Source organism: Oryza glaberrima, chromosome 11 (assembly GCF_000147395.1).
Source record: "Oryza glaberrima chromosome 11, OglaRS2, whole genome shotgun sequence".
NCBI lineage: Eukaryota > Viridiplantae > Streptophyta > Magnoliopsida > Poales > Poaceae > Oryza > Oryza glaberrima.
The window spans coordinates 10079772-10100460 of record NC_068336.1 but is presented as its reverse complement, the minus strand read 5'-3'; the positions used below and the strand labels follow the sequence as shown (position 1 = coordinate 10100460).

The 20689-nt window shown below is 47.1% G+C and overlaps 1 protein-coding gene across 1 annotated transcript; it reads left to right on the top strand.

The window, feature by feature from the left end:
- The first annotated feature begins 2835 nt into the window (after nt 1-2835).
- LOC127755676 (probable beta-D-xylosidase 7) lies at nt 2836-20230 on the top strand. The gene is made up of 5 exons (XM_052281358.1): nt 2836-2841; nt 3031-3681; nt 4993-5162; nt 5334-5431; nt 18828-20230. Exons 1-5 carry the CDS (start codon nt 2836-2838, stop codon nt 20228-20230), a joined length of 2328 nt encoding a protein of 775 aa, XP_052137318.1.
- Nucleotides 20231-20689: the final 459 nt, after the last annotated feature.

Genomic DNA, 20689 nt, shown 5'->3' with positions numbered 1-20689 from the left:
TTTTTCCCTCCGCATGGGATCGAGAAAATCAAGCTGCTAACGGAAAGGTTGTTTGGTTAACTGCAGTTTATTTATGCAATGAAAGATGATGATTTCATCTATGTGGGTTAACAAATTTTAAAATTCATGTTATTTCTGTACTCTGTACAAAATTCGTTTACTGTCCAAAATTTGTTTATTCGCTGTTTTACACATGCATTTCTAACATGTTTCCGGCCTTCATACTTTTTTTTCAATCATGTGTTATAAACGAACATTCAAATTCTTTCACTAAGAGACAAAGTCATAATATTTAAAATCCTAATAACAAAATTTAAATAAGAGGCCCGCGCAACTGCGCGGGCTACCTTACTAATTTTTAAAATAATAACAGACAAACACCATGGTATTCACTATTCATTCACTGCTTAAAAAAGAATCCAGGGTATTTCAGTCACAAAATTTCTGGAAATTCCAAGAAAGTTTCTAGAAATTCCGAGAAAATTTCTGGAAATTTTCCGACCGATTCCGAATTCCGACGGAAACTGCCCTTATCATTTTCGATTCTGTTTCCGAGAAAATCTTTCCGAATTCGTTTCCGTTTCTGAAAAAATTCCGACCGACAGATTCCATTTTCAAAATTAGGTCTGGAATCCGAAAAGTTTCCGTACCGTTTTCACCCAGACCGGCTCAGGGAGGGAGTGAACTCTCACTGCCAAGATGGAAACTGAGCACCACTACCGACCAGCTAGCTTGCTAAATAAACCTCTTCCGGTTCAGCACTTGGACCGGACGAACTAGCAGTTGGACCGGTGACCCGGTGATATAGGTGCTTGAGCGGTTTAGTGACCGATCCGGGTTTTTTTTACTATGCTTTTAACTTAATGTTAAAGTGAAACGCAGCAACAACAAGGCGAACAAGGCGAACGGATCTTTAAATTATAGATAGGGTGCCCTCTAGCAAGGGATAGCCCTTGCTAGTTGGATGCTCGTTAGGGTACCATTGTCCGACGTACGAGACAACACACACAAGCAATGATGAACAGACGGACAAACATCAAAGTCAGATATGTGAGCCGGTGAGCATAGCCACGAAGATGAAATGATGATGGAGGAATGATACCTCGAATTATGGTTGAAAATGGTCTAAAATAACATCATTATTTCAAAACTGATTTTCATACTTAGCAATTTAACTATTTAGTGTAGACTATATAATGTTATGCTAAAAAAGAAAAAGAAAACCAAAATCTAAAATTGTGTAAAATGACACTACTTATACAGAAACAATACTATCGTTCGGTAATTTCCGCCACCGTTTTTATTCCTATTTGAAATACTTGATGGGCTGATGGTGGGCTGGCCACTAATATGATAGGCATAGGACTAATATGATAGGCATAGGACTAGAAAATAGGTCCAAATGTGTAGTGAAGTGCCACGAACTGTAACTGGGCCGATCGACCCATTCCTTCCTAATGGGTGTGTCCGCCCAACAAGGATAACAGCATTAGGGTGAATCCACCGGCTGGGTTCATGGGCGCAATGTTTTGCCACTTCGCACATCGCCCTTGTGGACTTGTGGAAAGGCACACGCACATGTTGTGTTGGAATTAATAGATGGGCTAAGGCCCATTCGAAGATTAATTCTTTGGAAAATCACAAAAGCCCACCTCATGGGATGGCATGTATGTGGAGTTTAGTACCACCTTGCTTTTCTAAAAGAGGAGGACCTCCTTAAAAGGGAGGATGCCCTCCTAGCTACTTGAAGCATGTGTGATGGAGAGAAGAGGGGAAACACGCGCGCGCTCGCCCGTCTCGCCTGGCCGGGCAGGCGACGTGCGTGCACGACGTACACGTCGAATGGTCCGCAAAATTGGCATGTTGCACATATTTGATATTGTTGTTCATGTTTTACTGTTTAGTTTACATGTGTAGATCTAATGATGCGTTCAATCTAGTTTACATCTGCAATGTCATGATTTATTTATGGAATAAATTAAATCATTATGTGCTTATAATTTCAACATGTTGCACCACAATGCCCTAGTAAATCAACCAATTTGTTGGCTCATAAGTCCACAAATATAAGCACCATTCGCCTTTCTTCTTACTATACAACAATTTGAAACACTGTTCTCCTAGAGAAGGTGATGAGATGGGAACTTCCCACTGATGTGGTCACTGACATATGGGCCATGGACGATCAGGCACACATGTTGATGACCTCGTTGGTCCGACTTTACGTCAGACGATCACAGTATAGAGGGGAGGATGCATGGGTTGGGTCTACTCCAATGGGTACTTAGGTCAGCCGCCATACCTATTCTTGTCACATGGGGGTGCTCTCTTGTGTTTTGGTTGGTCTCTTAAACCGTTAGTTTCTAACAGTTTGAAATGTACCATTTACGTGTTTAGTGAAGTATATGTTTCGAGCCTCCAAATCGTTTTGGGTAAATCTATATGATTCGTAATCTTGAACCTATAGGTAAGTTGAGTGAGATCTCAGGCATATATTTTTTAACCATTAGAGATCGAGCAGTCTTAAACAGTTTTTTAACCATTATAGTCCTTCATCGCTTTTGATTCTAGCACTTTAACGTTATCTGGACAGCTATAGCACGTATCAACAAATGTGTATGCATCCAGCTACTGTAATCTTGCATTTACTACAAGATCCTTGCCAGTACGAAAAATTGAATAAATCAAGCCACGGATCAACTTAAAACAAAATTTCCAGCTAAATGCTAACAGTACTATGCTCCTATACTTGGAATCATTTTATCAAACAATTAATTCGAATGATTTGGAAACGGCTATCCTACTATACTTGCTAAAAGAAATGAACCAGACAGAATGCAGGCATGTACATCCAAATTAACAGCTAGCATGACTAGCACACGTGGCGTCTAGCCGTTGGCCACGGCTGCCTATTTAAGCATGCATCAAGAAACCTCACCTCTTCACTTCATCGACATGGCCGCCGCCTTCCGCATCGCTGCCGCCATGGCCGTAGCTCTGGTACTCCTCCTGCTAATTCTTCCGGTGTAGCCGCGCGTGGCCATGGCCGACGAGCTGCCGTACTCGTGCGGGCCGCCGCCGCCGCCGTCGTCGTCGCTGGCGGCGCAGGGCCAGCAGCAGCAGCCGCACCGGTTCTGCGACGAGCGGCTGACGGCGGAGCAGCGGGCGGCGGACCTGGTGGCGAACCTGACGCTGGCCGAGAAGGTGTCCCAGCTCGGCGACCGCGCGGCGGGCGTGGCGCGGCTGGGCGTGCCGGCGTACGAGTGGTGGTCGGAGGGGCTCCACGGCCTCTCCATCTGGGGCCGCGGCATCCGCTTCAACGGCACCGTCCGCGCCGTCACCAGCTTCCCGCAGGTGATCCTCACGGCGGCGGCGTTCGACGCCGGGCTATGGCGGCGCGTCGGCGAGGCCGTGGGCGCGGAGGCGCGGGCGCTGTACAACCTCGGGCAGGCCAACGGGCTGACCATCTGGTCCCCCAACGTGAACATCTTCAGGGACCCGAGGTGGGGACGCGGCCAGGAGACGCCCGGCGAGGACCCCGTCACGGCGAGCAGGTACGCCGTGGCGTTCGTGACGGGGCTGCAGGGGATCGGCGGGGAGGCGTCCGCGTGCTGCAAGCACGCCACGGCGTACGACCTCGACTACTGGAACAACGTCGTGCGGTACAACTACGATTCAAAGGTGATTCCGCACTTGTGTGATGTCGAACACTCAAACTAAACCTATTTGGATCTTGGCCCAACTTATGATAACCGCGATAGCTAATTCGCGCGCACGCGTTGGCGGCACGTGTTTTAGGCCCATATGGCCCAGTGCTGGCTGGTGCGTATGCGACGGCTTCCACGTCTGTATTATTTCCCCGGAAAAGCCAATTTCCGTGTTTTTTTTCTTCTTTTCTTTTTTCATGATCTTTTTATTTTAGAATTGAATCTTTCGTCTTTAATTTTAGTTGAAAGTTTTGAATTTGAGTTAAAAAATTTTAAGATTTGAGTTGAATTTTTGAATTTTGATATGAAAGTTTTCAAATATTTAGTTAAAAGTTTTTAAATCTGATTTGAAAGTTTTCAAATTTGACTTAATTTTTTCAAATTTAGATTTGAAAGTTTCAAAATCTAAGTTGAACTTTTAAAAAAAAAATAAATTGAAAGTATTCAAATCTTAAGTTGAAAGTTTTTAAATCTGAGTTGAAAGTTTTCAAATCTGAGTCGAAAATTTTGAAATCTGGGTTGAAAGTTTCAAATCCGAGTTGAAAGTTTTCCAAATCTGAGTTAAAAGTCTATTTATGTATTATTTTAAAAAAATAATACTATAATAATTATCATTAGCGCTCATTAACGTTATCGATGTTAATCAGCGTTATTAACGCTAGGAGAAGCGAGATAGGGTGCATGCGCGGAGTTAGGCAGCTAGCGAGCTAGTGCGCACACGCCCATTAGGAACTTGTCAAAGGTTTTCATACTTTTTTTTTTTAACTTTTTGTGGCATACTCCCTTCCTCCTAAAAACGACAAACCCTGAGTTTGAATCTGGACATGATGTGTGTCCAGATTCAAACCCAGGGTTTATCTTTTCTTGGACGGAGCGAGTACGGGGAAAAGAGGGGAGACATCCTCTCAAGTGGAGAAAAAACATGGCCCTTACGAAAAAGGCTATTTCGCGGTCAGTTGCGTGCGTGGGCCCTCACAATAAGGACCAGGCAATGAGGCCCATTTCCGCCTGATTTCCTCTTGTGCGTGCGTTTGATTATTTTTTTGGGCCGGCGTATTTCTCTCTTTTGGGCTTCCCTACCTGATGGAAGTGGGCTTATCCGGTCATACCATTCTCTTATTTTTCCTTTTTATTTTTGTTTTTTCAATACTAGACTACTCATGTGGCCTTACTTTTGTTTTCCCTGCTCTACATGTGTGGATGGTTTTTCTTGAGTATATATAAGCTATGTTTTGATTGATAACGGGTGTTAGTTACGACGTGAGGTTCGCGCATATATATGCAGGTGACTCTCCAGGATCTTGAGGACACCTACAACCCGCCGTTCAAGAGCTGCGTAGCGGAAGGGAAGGCGACCTGCATCATGTGTGGTTACAACAGCATCAATGGCGTCCCTGCCTGTGCCAGCTCCGATCTCCTCACCAAGAAAGTAAGACAGGAATGGGGAATGAACGGGTACGATCGATCGATCCATGTCATTTTATAACTTTGTCAAAATATATGTCTCATTTATTATATAGTTTCTGTACATTTTGTCCATGATCACCTGTGTAGAATTATTAATTCTTTCATGAAAAAAAAAACTGGACGTTTATTCTCATATATCGTTTACACATGCATACTCAGGTATGTTGCTTCGGACTGTGATGCGGTGGCTACTATACGCGACGCGCATCACTACACGTTATCGCCAGAGGATACAGTTGCTGTTTCTATCAAGGCTGGTAAGTTCATTCTGCATTTCCTGTAAATAATGTTGATCAAGTTACAGCTAAATATACTCCAATCTATCATCACTTTGAAGCAAATGTTCAATATTGAAATTTCCACCGCGATAAGAAATTACCGGAAATTGAACATTTTATCCATATCTATCTATTATATAGTAAAAGTCCATTAAACTTCTTAAAAACGCTCTCGAGCCGCCACGTGGCACCCTATAAACACTCCTATGCCGCCAGGTGGCATTTTCTAATCTCACCGTCGATTTTCATTTAATTGGTGGACCCGTTATTTTAGACCATTAAATTAGATATATTTGCTTCCTCTTAATATATCATGTCCTGTGCATAGATGTCGTTTATACCCGAAAAAATAAACCATCCGTACGTACTTGGAAAGCACTAAAGGCACCTTTAGGACTGTTCATTTTAAAAAAGAACGTACTTACGTACGATAAAAAAACTATAAAACAGGAAAAAGAAACTGTTCACTTGAAAAAAAAAGCAAAAAATATATATCATAATAATAATAAAATTATAAATATATGACCCTAAAAATAAGAAAAGCTACAAGACCCTAAAAAATATATGTACATAGGTAGAAAAAAATATGATTTTTTTTACTATAATAATATAATTTATTCCACAGATATGGTCACGTGGCGTTCCTACTAGCACTCTTACCACCACATGGCACTATATAATTTCGCTATCAATTTTCTTTTAAAATGATGGACCTATTTTTAGATTATTAGATTAATTCGCTTACTGTTAATTTTCCTATGTATATGAGAGAAATTGTTTACCAGATGTTCGATTGAAACAAAACAATGAAAGAAATATAAGTACGATAATAAAGCTATAAAGCCCATAAAATACATATATAAGAGTATGTAAGTACGATAAAAAACCATCAAACAGAAAAAACTTTAGATATTGTTCACTTGAAAAGATACGTACTTATGCATGAGTGAAAAGAAAATCTATAAGACCAGAACAAAATATATGTACATCGATATAAAGAAAAATATACGGTCTTTTCAAAATACGATTTTCTATACTACAAAAAAAAAATTTATTACTCAACAAATATGATCATGTGGTGTTTCAACAAGCACTCTTAGATTGCCACGTGGCACTCTATAATTTTGTTGTCAATTTTCATTTTAAAATAATGGACCCATTATTTTAGATCATTAGATTAGCCCATTTCCTCTTAATCTCCTGTGTATATGAGAGAAACTATTTATCGAATATTCGATAGAAAAAAAAGAAACATACATACATAAAATAATAAAGCTATAAAGCTCCGAAAAAATACATATATAAGTTGGTAGAACCTTCGAAAACATATAGACGTTTTTCATAATAGGATTATCTACACTATTAAATATGCAAGTTAAACTACATTAATATAAAAAACAAATTAAATGTGTTTAAAGACCTATTTTTAAATTATATAGTCAACTTATAATCAGGTCTATTCAAATGTTGATGATTTATCATAGTTATATTATAGTGCTAAATACATTACAACCCATGGAGCGGACACATAATAATTAATATCAAAATACTTTTCAAATCATTTTGGTGACATATAATAATTAATGTCATGATAATTTTTGAAATAATTTCACATTGTATTTTATGGTCAAATATCACTTGATAATTATATAACACTAACTGAAATCTACATGCATGAAAATGAAACAACATTATAGTTTGTCAATTACATCTAATTTTATTTTAATTTTTGTGAGATTAATATTCTCAATTTTTTGGATTTTTCAGAATTATTTGATTGGTATGCCCAGGCAATGATCTTGCCATAATACAACTCCTTAATCTATCACAAAAAATATGGTCATTTACGTTTTTTCTTTGCCAAATAAGTTTGGTAACAAATGAACAATCCTATAACATGTACATAAAACTACTCACGATATATTTTCTTATTTTCTTATAGTTGAGAAATTATAATATGTTGGACAGATGTGATAATTGATGAATGTACGCTATACACCCTACTGATATTACTATAAGTGCACTTCATCTAATTAGTTATTATAAATAATTTGGAAAAATAAATACATTTTTAGAATTAGTAAAGGTGTCTCATGCAATTATTACCAATAGGTGCCAAAAACAAACCGGATGCTAAAATTTAGATCTTTGTCAAAATATATACAATGATATGATACTTTGAAGATTATCACGGTCACATGTTTGTTTAGCTACATTGTTGGCGGATGGCATGAGGCCCTTCGACCAAATCTGCCGAAACCTGTGGCGAAGGCTATGGAGCAAGAACGGCGTGAGGCGAAGAGTCGTACGAGTGCCTTGCCAGGCCAAAGGCGTCTCAGGCGAAGGGTGCAAGGCGAAGACTATCTGCGGAAGGAAGACGACTTCGCCATGGCAAGTTCGCCCCCGCGAGGGCCGAGGAAGCCTTTCCGGCCCATCAAGCTTAGGGGCTATAGGGCCGGCGATCGCCAGACGGCCCATCAGGGGCCCATGAGCCCCCATAACATTATGTACCCCTGTAAATGTCCCTTTCGTAAGGGTAATCATGTAAATTCCCCTGTACAACCTAAACTCTAGTAGTAAGAACCTGTAATGGGGCTATAAATAGGCCCCTAGGGCCATGTAATGGGGGGATCTAGAAAAAGGCAAACAATTCAAAATTCAATACACTTCGTTTCCTTCCAACCACTGTTGAGTAACCACGTCTTTCGACGTATGCAGTTGTCATTTCGACAACAGCTGGTGCCGACCGTGGGGACCTCCGAGTGAAACCACTAAGAGCGAATGCCACCGAAGAAGGTCGTGAAGGAGAAGGTTGCAAGGCGGAAGGAAAGCAACGCCGGACCAGACATGGCCGCCGAGGAGGGAGCAGAGCCTTCGGCGCCCGTGGCCGAAGATGGAGGAGGACCATTCGCTTCCACCTTTGCGCCATCACAACCGCCTTCGGCCCCCGCCACCTCTGTGCAAGTGCCGAACGTGGCCGACGTGGCGAAGGCGGCTGCGGTGGCAAGGGCACTCCAGACCAGGGCGGAGATCCTTTCGACAAGCCAACTGGTGGTGCCCCAAGCCGCTCCATCGCAGCCGGCAGCGGCCCCGACTGCGCTCGTCGCTGTGCAGGCCCAAGTCAGCCCTGACCCCGAAACACAAGCCGAAGCCAACATGGAAGCCATGCGACAGAACATGACACGGCTCCAACACATGCTTCGCCAAATGCAAGAACAACAACATGCATACGAGGCGGCAAGGCGGACCAAGGTCACGTCGGCTCCAATCCTTCAGTATTCGGCAGGTTATGTCCCACCTCAAGTCCATCCACAAGTGACGACCCAGCCCTTTCCGCCTCAAGTCGTACAAGAGCCAATGTACTTCGCCGGGCAGCAATCGGCCGCAGTCGCTGCCCAAGTACACCATCAACCACCTGCCCAAGCGCCACAAACAGTGGCGGAAGGGGCTTCGGCTCTGCAGGCGCAACTCCAAGCATTCCTTCAGCAACTCAACCAACCCCACTGCATTTCAAGTACAACCCCATCGGCCCACCCGGAGGGGAATACAACTCAAGGTGCGCCTAATTGGTTGCCACCGATTCAGCCGGGCCTGGGAGTTTCGCTGTGGAATCAAGGACCGCAGTTCGACTTCGTCAACGCTGCTCAGGCGCCAACCGTTCGGCAGCAAGCTCCAACTCCAGGCTTCGGAACAAACCAAGCACCAATCCAAGCTGCCATGACGTGGTCACAGCCAATTTTTGACCCATCCATGGCGGCTCAGCAAGTACCTCCAGTTGGAGCCGGGCAGCCGAATGCCATGGCCCAACCTCGCGTGCAAGCTACGATTTCGCCCTTCACCACACCGTACCCGCAGCAGGGTGCGGTAAACAGGGCGAGAGGCGAAAAGGGGCAACCGCTGAGTGGGGGAATCAAGACTCGTCCAATCCCACCCCAGTTCAAGTTCCCACCCATCCCGCACTATTCAGGCGAAACTGACCCGAAGGAGTTCCTCTCCATCTACGAGTCAGCGATTGAAGCGGCTCATGGTGACGAAAATACCAAAGCGAAGGTAATACATCTCGCTCTAGACGGCATCGCCCGTTCTTGGTATTTCAATTTACCAGCCAATAGCATTTACTCATGGTAGCAATTGCGCGATGTTTTTGTCCTTAACTTTGGAGGCACCTACGAGGAGCCGAAGACGCAACAACACCTACTCGGCATTCGCCAAAGGCAGGGGGAGTCGATAAGGGAGTAGATGCGTCGCTTCTCGCAAGCCCGGTGCCAAGTTCAAGACATAACCGAGGCGTCGGTTATAAACGCCGCTTCGGCCGGTCTGCTCGAGGGCGAACTCACAAGAAAAATCGCCAACATGGAGCCTCAGATGCTCGAGCACCTACTTCGCATCATTGACGGGCTCGCAAGGGGCGAGGAGGATTCCAAGCGACGGCAAGCTATACAAGCTGAGTACGACAAAGCCTCCGTCGCCGCTGCTCAAGCTCAAGCACAAGTTCAAGTTGCTGAACCACCTCCCCTCTTCGTTCGCCAGTCTCAGCCGGCGATCCAAGGACAGCCGCGAAGGCAAAGCCAAGCCCCCATAACTTGGAGAAAGTTCAGAACAGACCGTGCGGGCAAAGCTGTGATGGCGGTCGAAGAAGTGCAAGCCCTCCGCAAGGAGTTCGATGCCCAGCAAGCGAGCAACCATCAGCAGCCAGCCTGCAAGAAAGTCCGAAAAGACCTCTACTGCGCCTTTCACGGACGCTCTTCGCACACCACGGAGCAATGCCGAAACATTAGGCAACGTGGCAACGCGCAAGACCCAAGGCCGCAGCAGGGAACAACTGTCGAAGCACCCCGCGAAGCAGTTCAGGAGCAAACACCCCCAGCCGAACAACGCCAAGATGTACAGCGAAGGGTAATCCAAGTGATTACAAGGACTGACCCGCCAAGCCAGTTGTCCAAATGGCAGAAGAAGATGCAGATCCGTATGGTCCACAGCATCGCTTCGGCGGGTAAAGGGGCGCCGCAGTATCTGAACCAGCTAATTTCTTTTGGGCCGGAAGACGCAGAAGGAGTTATATTCCCGCATCAAGATCCCCTAGTAATCTCTGCTGAGATAGCTGGTTTCGAAGTCCGACGAATCCTGGTCGACGGAGGGAGTTCGGCCGATGTTATCTTCGCCGAAGCATATGCCAAGATGGGGTTGCCTACCCAAGCCCTTACCCCAGCACCAGCATTGCTCCGCGTTTTCGGCGGAGAAGCAGTTCAAGTTCTCAGCCAAGCACTTTTGCTGATAGCTTTTGGCTCGGGGGAGAACAGACGCGAAGAGCAAATACTGTTCGATGTCGTCGACATCCCGTACAACTACAACGCCATCTTCGGCCGTGCAACACTGAACAAGTTCGAAGCCATTTCCCACCACAATTATCTCAAGCTCAAGATGCCCGGCCCGACAGGGGTGATAGTAGTCAAGGGGCTTCAGCCTTCGGCCGCTTCAAAAGGCGATCTAGCCATAATCAACAGAGCAGTGCACAGTGTTGAGACCGAACCGCATGAACGGCCGAAGCACACTCCAAAGCCCACCCCTCATGGCAAGATAACAAAAGTGCAGATTGATGATGCTGACCCCATAAAGCTCGTATCACTAGGGGGCGACATGGGTGAAGAAGAAGTTGAGAGTATCCTAGAGATGCTCAAAAAGAACATCGATATCTTCGCCTGGAGCCCTGACGAGGTGGGGGGTGTCCCGGCGGATCTCATCATGCATCACCTAGCAGTCAAGCCGGACATCAAGCCAAGAAAACAAAAGTTGCACAAGATGTCTGTCGATCGCCAAGAAGCGGCGAAAGCCGAAGTACAAAAATTGCTCAGGGCGGGGGTTATCCAAGAGATTGACCATCCGGAGTGGTTGGCGAATCCAGTGCTGGTGCGGAAGTCAAACGGCAAATGGCGCATGTGTGTCGATTTCATAGACCTGAACAAAGCGTGTCCGAAAGACGACTTCCCCTTGCCGCGAATCGACTAGCTCGTGGATTCAACAGCAGGATGCGAGCTCATGAGTTTCTTGGTGCATATTCCGGTTACCACCAGATCCACATGAACCCGCTCGACATCCCCAAAACATCCTTCATCACTCCATTCGGCACATTTTGTCACCTCAGGATGCCTTTCGGCTTAAGGAACGCAGGAGCAACTTTCGCCAGGCTGGTGTACAAGGTCCTTGGCAAGCAGTTGGGGCGGAATGTGGAAGCTTATGTCGACGACATCGTCGTAAAAAGCCGCAAGGCTTTCGACCATGCGATCGACCTGCAGGAGACATTCGACAGCTTGCGCACAGCAGGCATAAGGCTGAATCCGGAGAAGTGCGTTTTCGGCGTCCGCGCAGGCATGTTGTTGGGTTTCCATGTTTCCGAAAGAGGCATCGAGGCGAATCCTGAGAAAATCGATGCCATCCAGCAAATGAAGCCTCCGTCAAGCGTACATGAAGTACAAAAGCTTGCAGGCCGAATTGCGGCACTCAGTTGATTCCTCTCAAAGGCAGCCGAAAGAGGTTTGCCCTTCTTCAAGACCCTCCGGGGCGCAGGAAAGTTTAATTGGACACCAGAGTGCCAAGCAGCATTCGACGAGCTAAAGCAATACTTGCAAAGCCCGCCAGCTCTGATAAGCCCACCCCCAGGAAGCGAACTGCTGTTACACTTAGCAGCTTCGCCGGTGGCAGTCAGTGCTGCCCTCGTCCAAGAAACAGAGTTCGGACAAAAACCGGTCTACCTCGTCTCCGAAGTACTGCAAGGAGCGAAGACAAGGTACATTGAAAGGGAAAAGCTCGCTTACGCCCTAGTGATGGCTTCGTGCAAGCTTAAGCACTACTTCCAGGCCCACATGGTCATAGTGCCATCATAGGACCCCTTGGGCGAAATACTCCGAGGCAAGGAAGTCACTGGCCGGCTCAGCAAGTGGGCAGCAGAGCTATCCCCGTTCAACTTACATTTTGTTGCACGCTCTGCTATCAAGTCTCAAGTGCTAGCCGACTTCGTAGCTGAATGGACACCGGTACTTGCCCCCGACCCCGAGCCCGCCTAACAATTCTGGGTGATGTGCTCTGACGGCTCGTGGTCGCACAGGGGAGCAGGCATTGCGGCAGTCCTATTTTCGCCGAATGGTGTGCCGATTCGGTACGCAGCAAGACTGCAGTTCGACACAACCAACAATGCAGCAGAATACGAAGCCGTTCTCCTGGGCCTAAGAAAGGCGAAAGCACTAGGAGTCCGGCGCCTGCTAATTCGAACTGACTCCAAGTTGGTAGCAGGCCATGTTGACATATCCTTCGAGGCAAAAGAAGAGGGAATGAAGAGGTATCTGGAGGCTGTTCGGTCCATGGAAAAATGCTTCACCGGCATAACGGTCGAACACTTGCCTAGTGACCAGAACGAGGAAGCAGACGCCTTGGCGAAATCCGCTGCTTGTGGTGGCCCACATTCGCCTGGCATCTTTTTCGAAGTCCTACATGCTCCAAGTGTGCCCATGGACAACTCGGAAGTCATGGCAATCGACCAGGAGAAACTGGGCGAAGACCCATATGACTGGCGAACCCCATTTGTGAAACACCTTGAAACTGGCTGGCTTCCGGTAGACGAAGCAGAAGCGAAGCGTTTGCAACTCAGAGCCATGAAGTATAAGATGGTCTCGGGTCAGCTTTACCGCTCTAGGGTACTTCAACCCTTACTTCGTTGCATCTCTTTTGCCGAAGGCGAAGAAATGGCAAAGGAGATACACCAGGGGCTATGTGGCGCGCACCAAGCTGCAAGAATAGTGGCCTCCAAAGTATTTAGACAAGGAGTTTATTGGCAAATCAAGAAGTGCGAAAGTTGCCAGCGTCATGGCCGAAGCCAAACCGTGCCCTAGTATGATCTGCAGCCCATTGCGCCAATATGGCCCTTCGCCAGATGGGGACTGGACATCATTGGGCCGTTCCCGGTGGCGCGAAACGGGTATAAATTCGCAATTGTAGCTGTGGAATATTTCTCTCGATGGATTGAAGCCGAACCCCTTGGGGCAATCACTTCGGCAGCAGTACAGAAGTTTGTATGGAAAACATTGTTTGCCGTTTCGGAGTGCCAAAAGAGTTCATTACTAACAACGGCAAGCAGTTTGACTCTGATAAGTTCAGAGAAATGTGCGAAGGGATTAACCTGGAAATCAGGTTCGCGTCGGTCGCGCAACCGCAGTCAAATGGGGCGGCCGAACGTACAAATGGCATGATCCTAGAAGCACTAAAGAAAAGACTCGAGGGGGCAGCGAAAGGCAAATGGCCAGAGGAATTGCTATCGGTTCTCTGGGCCCTTCGGACGACCCCCACAAGACCAACCAAGTTTAGCCTGTTTATGCTTCTTTATGGCGATGAGGCAATGACCCCAGCAGAGCTAGGGGATAACTCACGAAGGGTTATGTTCTCTGGGGGCGAAGAGGGGCGCGAAGTGTCGCTCGAACTCTTGGAAGGGGTAAGGGTCGAAGCGCTTGAGCACATGCACAAGTACGCCACAAGCACTTCGGCAACTTACAACAAAAAAGTTCGACCCATGGAGCTGATGCCTGGTCATCTTGTCCTAAGGAAGAAGGCGAACCCAGTAGCGGTTGGTAAGCTTAAATCAAAGTGGGAAGGACCGTACCTCATCAAACACAAGTCCAGGATGGGATCTTTTCGTCTAGCGACACTCGAAGGCGAGGAGTTCGACCATTCCTGGAACGCCGCCTCTCTCAAGCGCTTCTATGCCTAGAATGGGTGGCACCCAAATCGCCAACTTCTAAAAATGTACATACAGTCATGTAAGCCCTTCGGCACTATGTAAGCCCTTCGGCACTATGTAAGCCTTTCGGTAAAGAAAAAAAAAGAAGAGAGGAAAAAGGAAAAAAACTGGATGTAGGGCTATTATCCACCATGGAGGCCCGAACTAGTATAGAATCTCTGTGTCCTCCGCCTTCTTTTCATTTTTCGTGTGATTGATAATTTGTGGAAAAACCCCAAGGCAAACGCCTGATCCGCGAAAAAGGCCGGGGGGGAGAAACGAATCGGCCGAAGCATCGCTCGCCGAACGTTGAAACTGCAACAGCTTGTCTCGGAAAATAACTAGCCGAACGACGTTACGATTCGATCAACATAAAAGCAAAAGCGTCTCTTTCGACACAAAATGCTACAGATCGAAAACGAACGACGAAAAGCTGAAAAGTCAGTACACCTATTTCGCTAATATACGCAAAGGGGCCAGCATGTTCCGACCTAACAAAAGCACAAAATGTGACGATGCGAAGAATAGCGAAAAGGAAATAAAGCACATTCTTTATTAACTTCGAAAAAATAATCGAAGAATAGAAGGTTCACAACACGATACAATTTACTTTACAAGTAAATTACATCTTCGTCTCCATAATCACTATCCCTCCCTAAGGAATGATCAGGCGAACTAGGTTCGTCATCACTACTAATATCATACACAACCTTCAGAGGAGTACGGGGTGAAACACAGACTAAACTGTAACGACGCTGAAAGATCGTTTCCTGACGTTTAGTCTTCTGATGGTCTCGCCAAAAGCGAGCCATATCCTCCAAACGTCTTGAATGAACAAGATTGTAATCTTCTAAGGTTCGCCCGGGGTGCGCCCGCAGCCAGTCGGCAACCTTGAAAACCTTATAGCTGCGACCGTTTATCTCCATTTCGCGATAAACAGGCCGAAATGGACATCGCACCTTCGGCAGACACTTCACTGCCACAAATTTCTCGTTTTGACTTCGCCAGCTCCCGGAAGGGGGCCGGATGCACAACTTTCTGCGAACCCCCTAATGGACAGTGCAGAAAAAGAAAAACACAGCTTACATAGTAAGAATAGGCGAAAAAGGGGGAGGTAGGGCATAATGCGAGATGAGCGAAATAATAATATGCCAAAGACTTCGATCATCAAAAAGTAATTAAGATTGTGTCATATATTCCAAATGTACAAAAAAGCCTTTTTTAAGGTTTGGCGGCAGCCCGCCGAATGTACATCATTCGCCTCTCTAGGCAAACGCAAAAGAGGGAGAAAAACTACAAAACTCTAAAGAAAGGGCGGAAGGCCTCACACCTCTGGGTGATCCTGGGCATCGCCTCCAACCTCTTCGCCCACCGCGCCCTCTTCTTCGCACCGATCTGCCGCCTCCGCCTTCGCCAGTTGCTCCAGAAGGCGCGTCTTGGCAGCGGACCGGCCATCTTTCTGCCAGAACTGTTTTTGCCACGCGCGAAGAGCGGGCGAAATGTTCTGCGCACTAATCTCTCAGTCCCCCTTTGCATAGGTAGGGAACACGGTAACATGCTCGCAGCCGAACTGTTGCAAAAGGCCTAAGGTGAAGGCCGCCGATACACGCGCACAGCAATCGCCGTATGCGGTGGCGCAGTCCGAAACCGATCCGCCAGCCTGCTGGGTCTACTCAGAGAAGTCGAAGGCTGAGGCATCCTCGGCAAAGACCCCCGCACCTTCGCGCCCATGTCGGTAAGGGCGAGACAGAGCGTTTGGCAGGCCGTTCTCACGGATTCAGTGGTCTTCGCCATCTCCCGTGAAAACCGCTGCGACACCTCCGCGGCGCTCGCTTCGGCCCTGCTAGCCTTCTGGCGAAGAGCCTCCATCTTCGGCTCAGTAAGGTTGTAGTAATCGATGAGCACCGCCGAATGGGCCTTCTCCTTCTCCAGTTCGGCCTTGAGGCGATCAACCTCGGCCCTAGCCTCTTTCCCCTTATCCAATTCGGACTGAAGGCGTTTGACTTCAGTTTTCGCCTCCTTGAGGGTGTGGGCCAGGGCCTCCACCTCCAAGTTCTTGCGGCTTATTTCATCATCCTTGGCCCAAAGACGGCTCTTAAAACCGTCAAAATGGGCCCACACAGTTCGCTCCGTCGAACAGTGAGCCGCAAGAATCTAGATGAAAGATAGGTGCGGGCGAAAAGAACAAAAGGTTAACTGTGAGACGTAAAAAAAAAGAGGGAAGAAGAGGAAAACAAAGAAGAAAGAAAAGGCATACCCGAACCGCCAAACTTTTAATGGTGGAACATCCCTCGTCGAATTCGTTAAGTTCGGTGAACAGGCTCGGGGTGCTGGCGGGCAAGACAAGGTTGCTCACACCCTCCACAAAGGGAATAAGGTCCGCCCGAGTCTCAAAATCACTAGGGGCAAAGTGGGGCGCCGCAAGGGAATACTCCGAGGCAGATGCTTCGGCGGCCGCACACTTCCCCTTCGCCTTGACCAGCGGCGAAATAGCTGGCTCACGCACAGGGCTCCTGAAAACCTTCGCCGCAGCCGACACGATCCATTCGGCGGAGGCGGAAGCCCCGGCGGCGGCGCTACCGCCTGCCCTAGCAACGCCGAGCGGAGCAAGGGGAGCAGTCGAAAGGTCCAAACTGCGGCCAGCAGGCGAAGTCGGAGTCTCGTCAGAAGACTCGTCGTCGCTGAAAACGCGGGCGATGTCGACGAGTCCTTTCTTTTTGGAGATCTTCTTCACCGGACCTCCCTTCGCCACCGTGCCCGAGGAGAAGGCAACTAGAGCTTTCGCCCCTTCCAAATCCTTCCGTCGAAGGGGGGAGCTGTTCGACTCCACCCCGGTCTTGTTGTGACCTGGACTTGGGGTAGGAGTGTAGCCGGGGGTATCGAAGCCTTTTCGGCCCATCAAGCCTAGGGGCTATAGGGCCGGCGATCGCCAGACGGCCCATCAGGGGCTCATGAGCCCCCATAACATTATGTACCCCTGTAAATGTCCCTTTCGTAAGGGTAATCATGTAAATTCCCCTGTACAACCTAAACCCTAGTAGTAAGAACCTGTAATGGGGCTATAAATAGTCCCCTAGGGCCATGTAATGGGGGGATCCAGAAAGAGGCAAACAATTCAAAATTCAATACACTTCGTTTCCTTCCAACCACTATTGAGTAACCACGTCTTTCGACGTATGCAGTTGTCATTTCGACAACATATATATATGTTTAATGATCAATCTCACTCATTTCTAAAGATTACATTGTATCTCTAACATAAAAAATTAAGAAGTACTACTTAACACCATAAACAAATCATGTCTACACAAAACATAAAAAAATTATTTTTTTACGGGAAGAAATGAAGAACTATTTTGATCACATCCATCTTCTCTTTGTTTCCCTGAAGGGCACTGGGCAGAGCATGAATAACAAAGCTTGCTAAGCTACCACAAGTATAGTAGGGGGCACAGATATGGTTGAGTTAAAGCAAGCCTAGAGGAGGCCACAATTGATAATAGTGCTGAATTTCTCACTTACTAATACAATCTTCTTTAAGGGTGCCGATAGCAAACTAGGATTAATTAAAATCGTGCTCCATACTGGCTATGAGGCACGACTATCTCGACCCATGCTTGAAGGCAGTGGATAAATAAAGCCTTGATGGTTCCACCCATTAGAGGGGGCATTTCATGTCTATTTTTTAATGGTGTTATCGTATTAACCAATAGAAGCGCGGTAGTTTTAGATATTTATTCATAGATTTAGAAATAAGTGTTGACATAAATATTTAAGTATGTAGTGGAAATGAACGTTTTTTTTATTAATGATGTATTAAGCTTATTTTGGTGGTACAAATGAAGTTTTATTTATTAAAAAGATATCTACCTTTTAAGAGCAATGATAAAATTAATGGTGATAATAGGCAAGTTTACATATAACCTGGACAAAAGCGATTTTTTTAATCTGAGACATTCTTATCATCTATATTAAAGATTACGGTCTATTTCACAATATAGATTTTTGTTATTATGAGACAAAATCTATAATTTCTTATATCTATTGGATGAGATATGACATAATTCTAATAGCATTATTTTTATAAATAATAAATAAGATACCCACGCATATGCGCGGGCTTTCTTTCTAGTTATGTAAAAATAACTTAGAATTTTCAAGACAACGACAATTTTTTGGATCTATATCCCCTTTTCCCTTCTCGCAATATTGAACCCTGTTTAAAGCTAAGATTTGTTCCGATCCAACAAAAAGTACCTTCAGATACACATACACAGTACCTCATGGTACCAAATTATTTATGATCGTTCGATCTAACAATACAAATCCTGTCCAGCTAGATCCAACGGTCGGAAATGATTTAGTACCGTAAGGTACCGATACCTCGAGATACTTTTTGCTGGCCCGGAACAAATCTCTTAAAGATAGCTCACGACAATTGCAATGAATTGTGCGGGGAAATTCACAATGTACCAATATTGTTGCGAAATTTGCAATACTGTGAATCCTTGACAGTTAATTTAGCGTTCCATTAACAAAACTCCAGGTATGGAATTAAAAATCCTAGATTCTAGGCAATGAATTTAACTGAAATCGTGTTGCAATTATCAGGAATGGACGTGAACTGCGGGAACTACACACAGGTGCACGCCATGGCCGCAGTCCAGAAGGGGAACCTGACGGAGAAGGACATCGACAGGGCCCTCGTCAACCTCTTCGCCGTCCGCATGCGCCTCGGCCACTTCGACGGCGATCCCAGGAGCAACGCCGTGTACGGCCACCTCGGCGCCGCGGACGTGTGCTCGCCGGCGCACAAGAGCCTCGCCCTCGAGGCGGCGCAGGACGGCATCGTCCTCCTCAAGAACGACGCCGGCGCCCTCCCGCTCCAGCCCTCGGCGGTCACCTCCCTCGCCGTGATCGGCCCCAACGCCGACAACCTCGGCGCTCTCCACGGCAACTACTTCGGCCCGCCGTGCGAGACCACCACGCCGCTGCAGGGGATCAAGGGGTACCTCGGCGACCGCGCGAGGTTCCTCGCCGGGTGCGACTCGCCGGCGTGCGCAGTCGCCGCGACGAACGAGGCGGCGGCGCTGGCGAGCTCGTCGGACCACGTGGTCCTCTTCATGGGGCTGAGCCAGAAGCAGGAGCAGGAAGGTCTCGACAAGACGAGCCTGCTTCTCCCCGGCGAGCAGCAGGGCCTCATCACCGCCGTGGCGAACGCGGCGAGGCGGCCGGTGATCCTCGTTCTCCTCACCGGCGGGCCGGTGGACGTCACGTTCGCCAAGGACAACCCCAAGATCGGCGCCATCCTGTGGGCGGGCTACCCCGGCCAGGCCGGCGGGCTCGCCATCGCCAAGGTGCTCTTCGGCGACCACAACCCCAGCGGGAGGCTGCCGGTGACGTGGTACCCGGAGGAGTTCACCAAGGTCCCCATGACCGACATGCGGATGCGCGCCGACCCGGCCACCGGCTATCCCGGCCGGAGCTACCGCTTCTACCAGGGCAACACCGTCTACAACTTCGGCTACGGCCTCAGCTACTCCAAATTCTCTCGCCGCATGTTCTCCAGTTTCTCCACCTCCAACGCCGGTAACCTGAGCCTACTCGCCGGAGTTACGGCGAGGCGAGCCGGAGACGACGGCGGTGGCATGAGCAGCTACCTAGTCAAGGAGATCGGCGTCGAGAGGTGCAGCCGGCTCGTCTTCCCGGCGGTGGTCGAGGTGCAGAACCACGGCCCCATGGACGGCAAGCACTCGGTGCTCATGTACCTCCGGTGGCCAACCACGAGCGGCGGCCGGCCGGCGAGGCAGCTGATCGGGTTCCGGAGCCAGCATGTCAAGGTAGGGGAGAAGGCCATGGTGAGCTTCGAGGTGAGCCCGTGCGAGCATTTCAGCTGGGTGGGGGAGGACGGTGAGAGGGTGATCGATGGAGGGGCTCATTTTCTCATGGTTGGGGATGAGGAGTTGGAGACCAGCTTTGGCCTTTGGGGGTTGAGTTTAAGGAATAGATTTTAGAGAAAAAAACAATCGAAAGATTAGGTGGATGTGGGTATAAATTCTTTAGCTGGTTAAGCTAATTTAGCATTGATCAATAAATCTTATCGTTTGTTCTTCTCCATTCTTTGACATGCCTGCTGATGATTGAAGTTGTGATATATAATCCGTTTCATAATACAAGTTGTTTGAATTTTTTCATAGTCAAAACCTTTTAAGTATAATTAAGTTTATAGAAAAATATAATAGTATTTTTGACACAAAATAAATATAATATACATATTATATTTGTTTTGGGTTGAATATTCAATGCTAGATTTAATAAAACTAGTTGATAATTTACATATGTTAATTTTTTTTACAAACTTGGTCAAATTTAACAAAGTTTCACTAGGAAAAAGTTCAAACGACTAATAAAATAAAATTAAAAAAAACTTTTTTTTCTACGTAAGACAAAAATACCATTCTAAAAGTTGTTAT

Bases quoted from the DNA above. Each gene is read 5' to 3' on its own strand.
- LOC127755676 (XM_052281358.1), top strand. The intron at 5,163-5,333 runs GTACGATCGATC...ATGCATACTCAG, and splicing joins CAGGAATGGGGAATGAACGG to GTATGTTGCTTCGGACTGTG. The intron at 5,432-18,827 runs GTAAGTTCATTC...TGCAATTATCAG, and splicing joins TGCTGTTTCTATCAAGGCTG to GAATGGACGTGAACTGCGGG.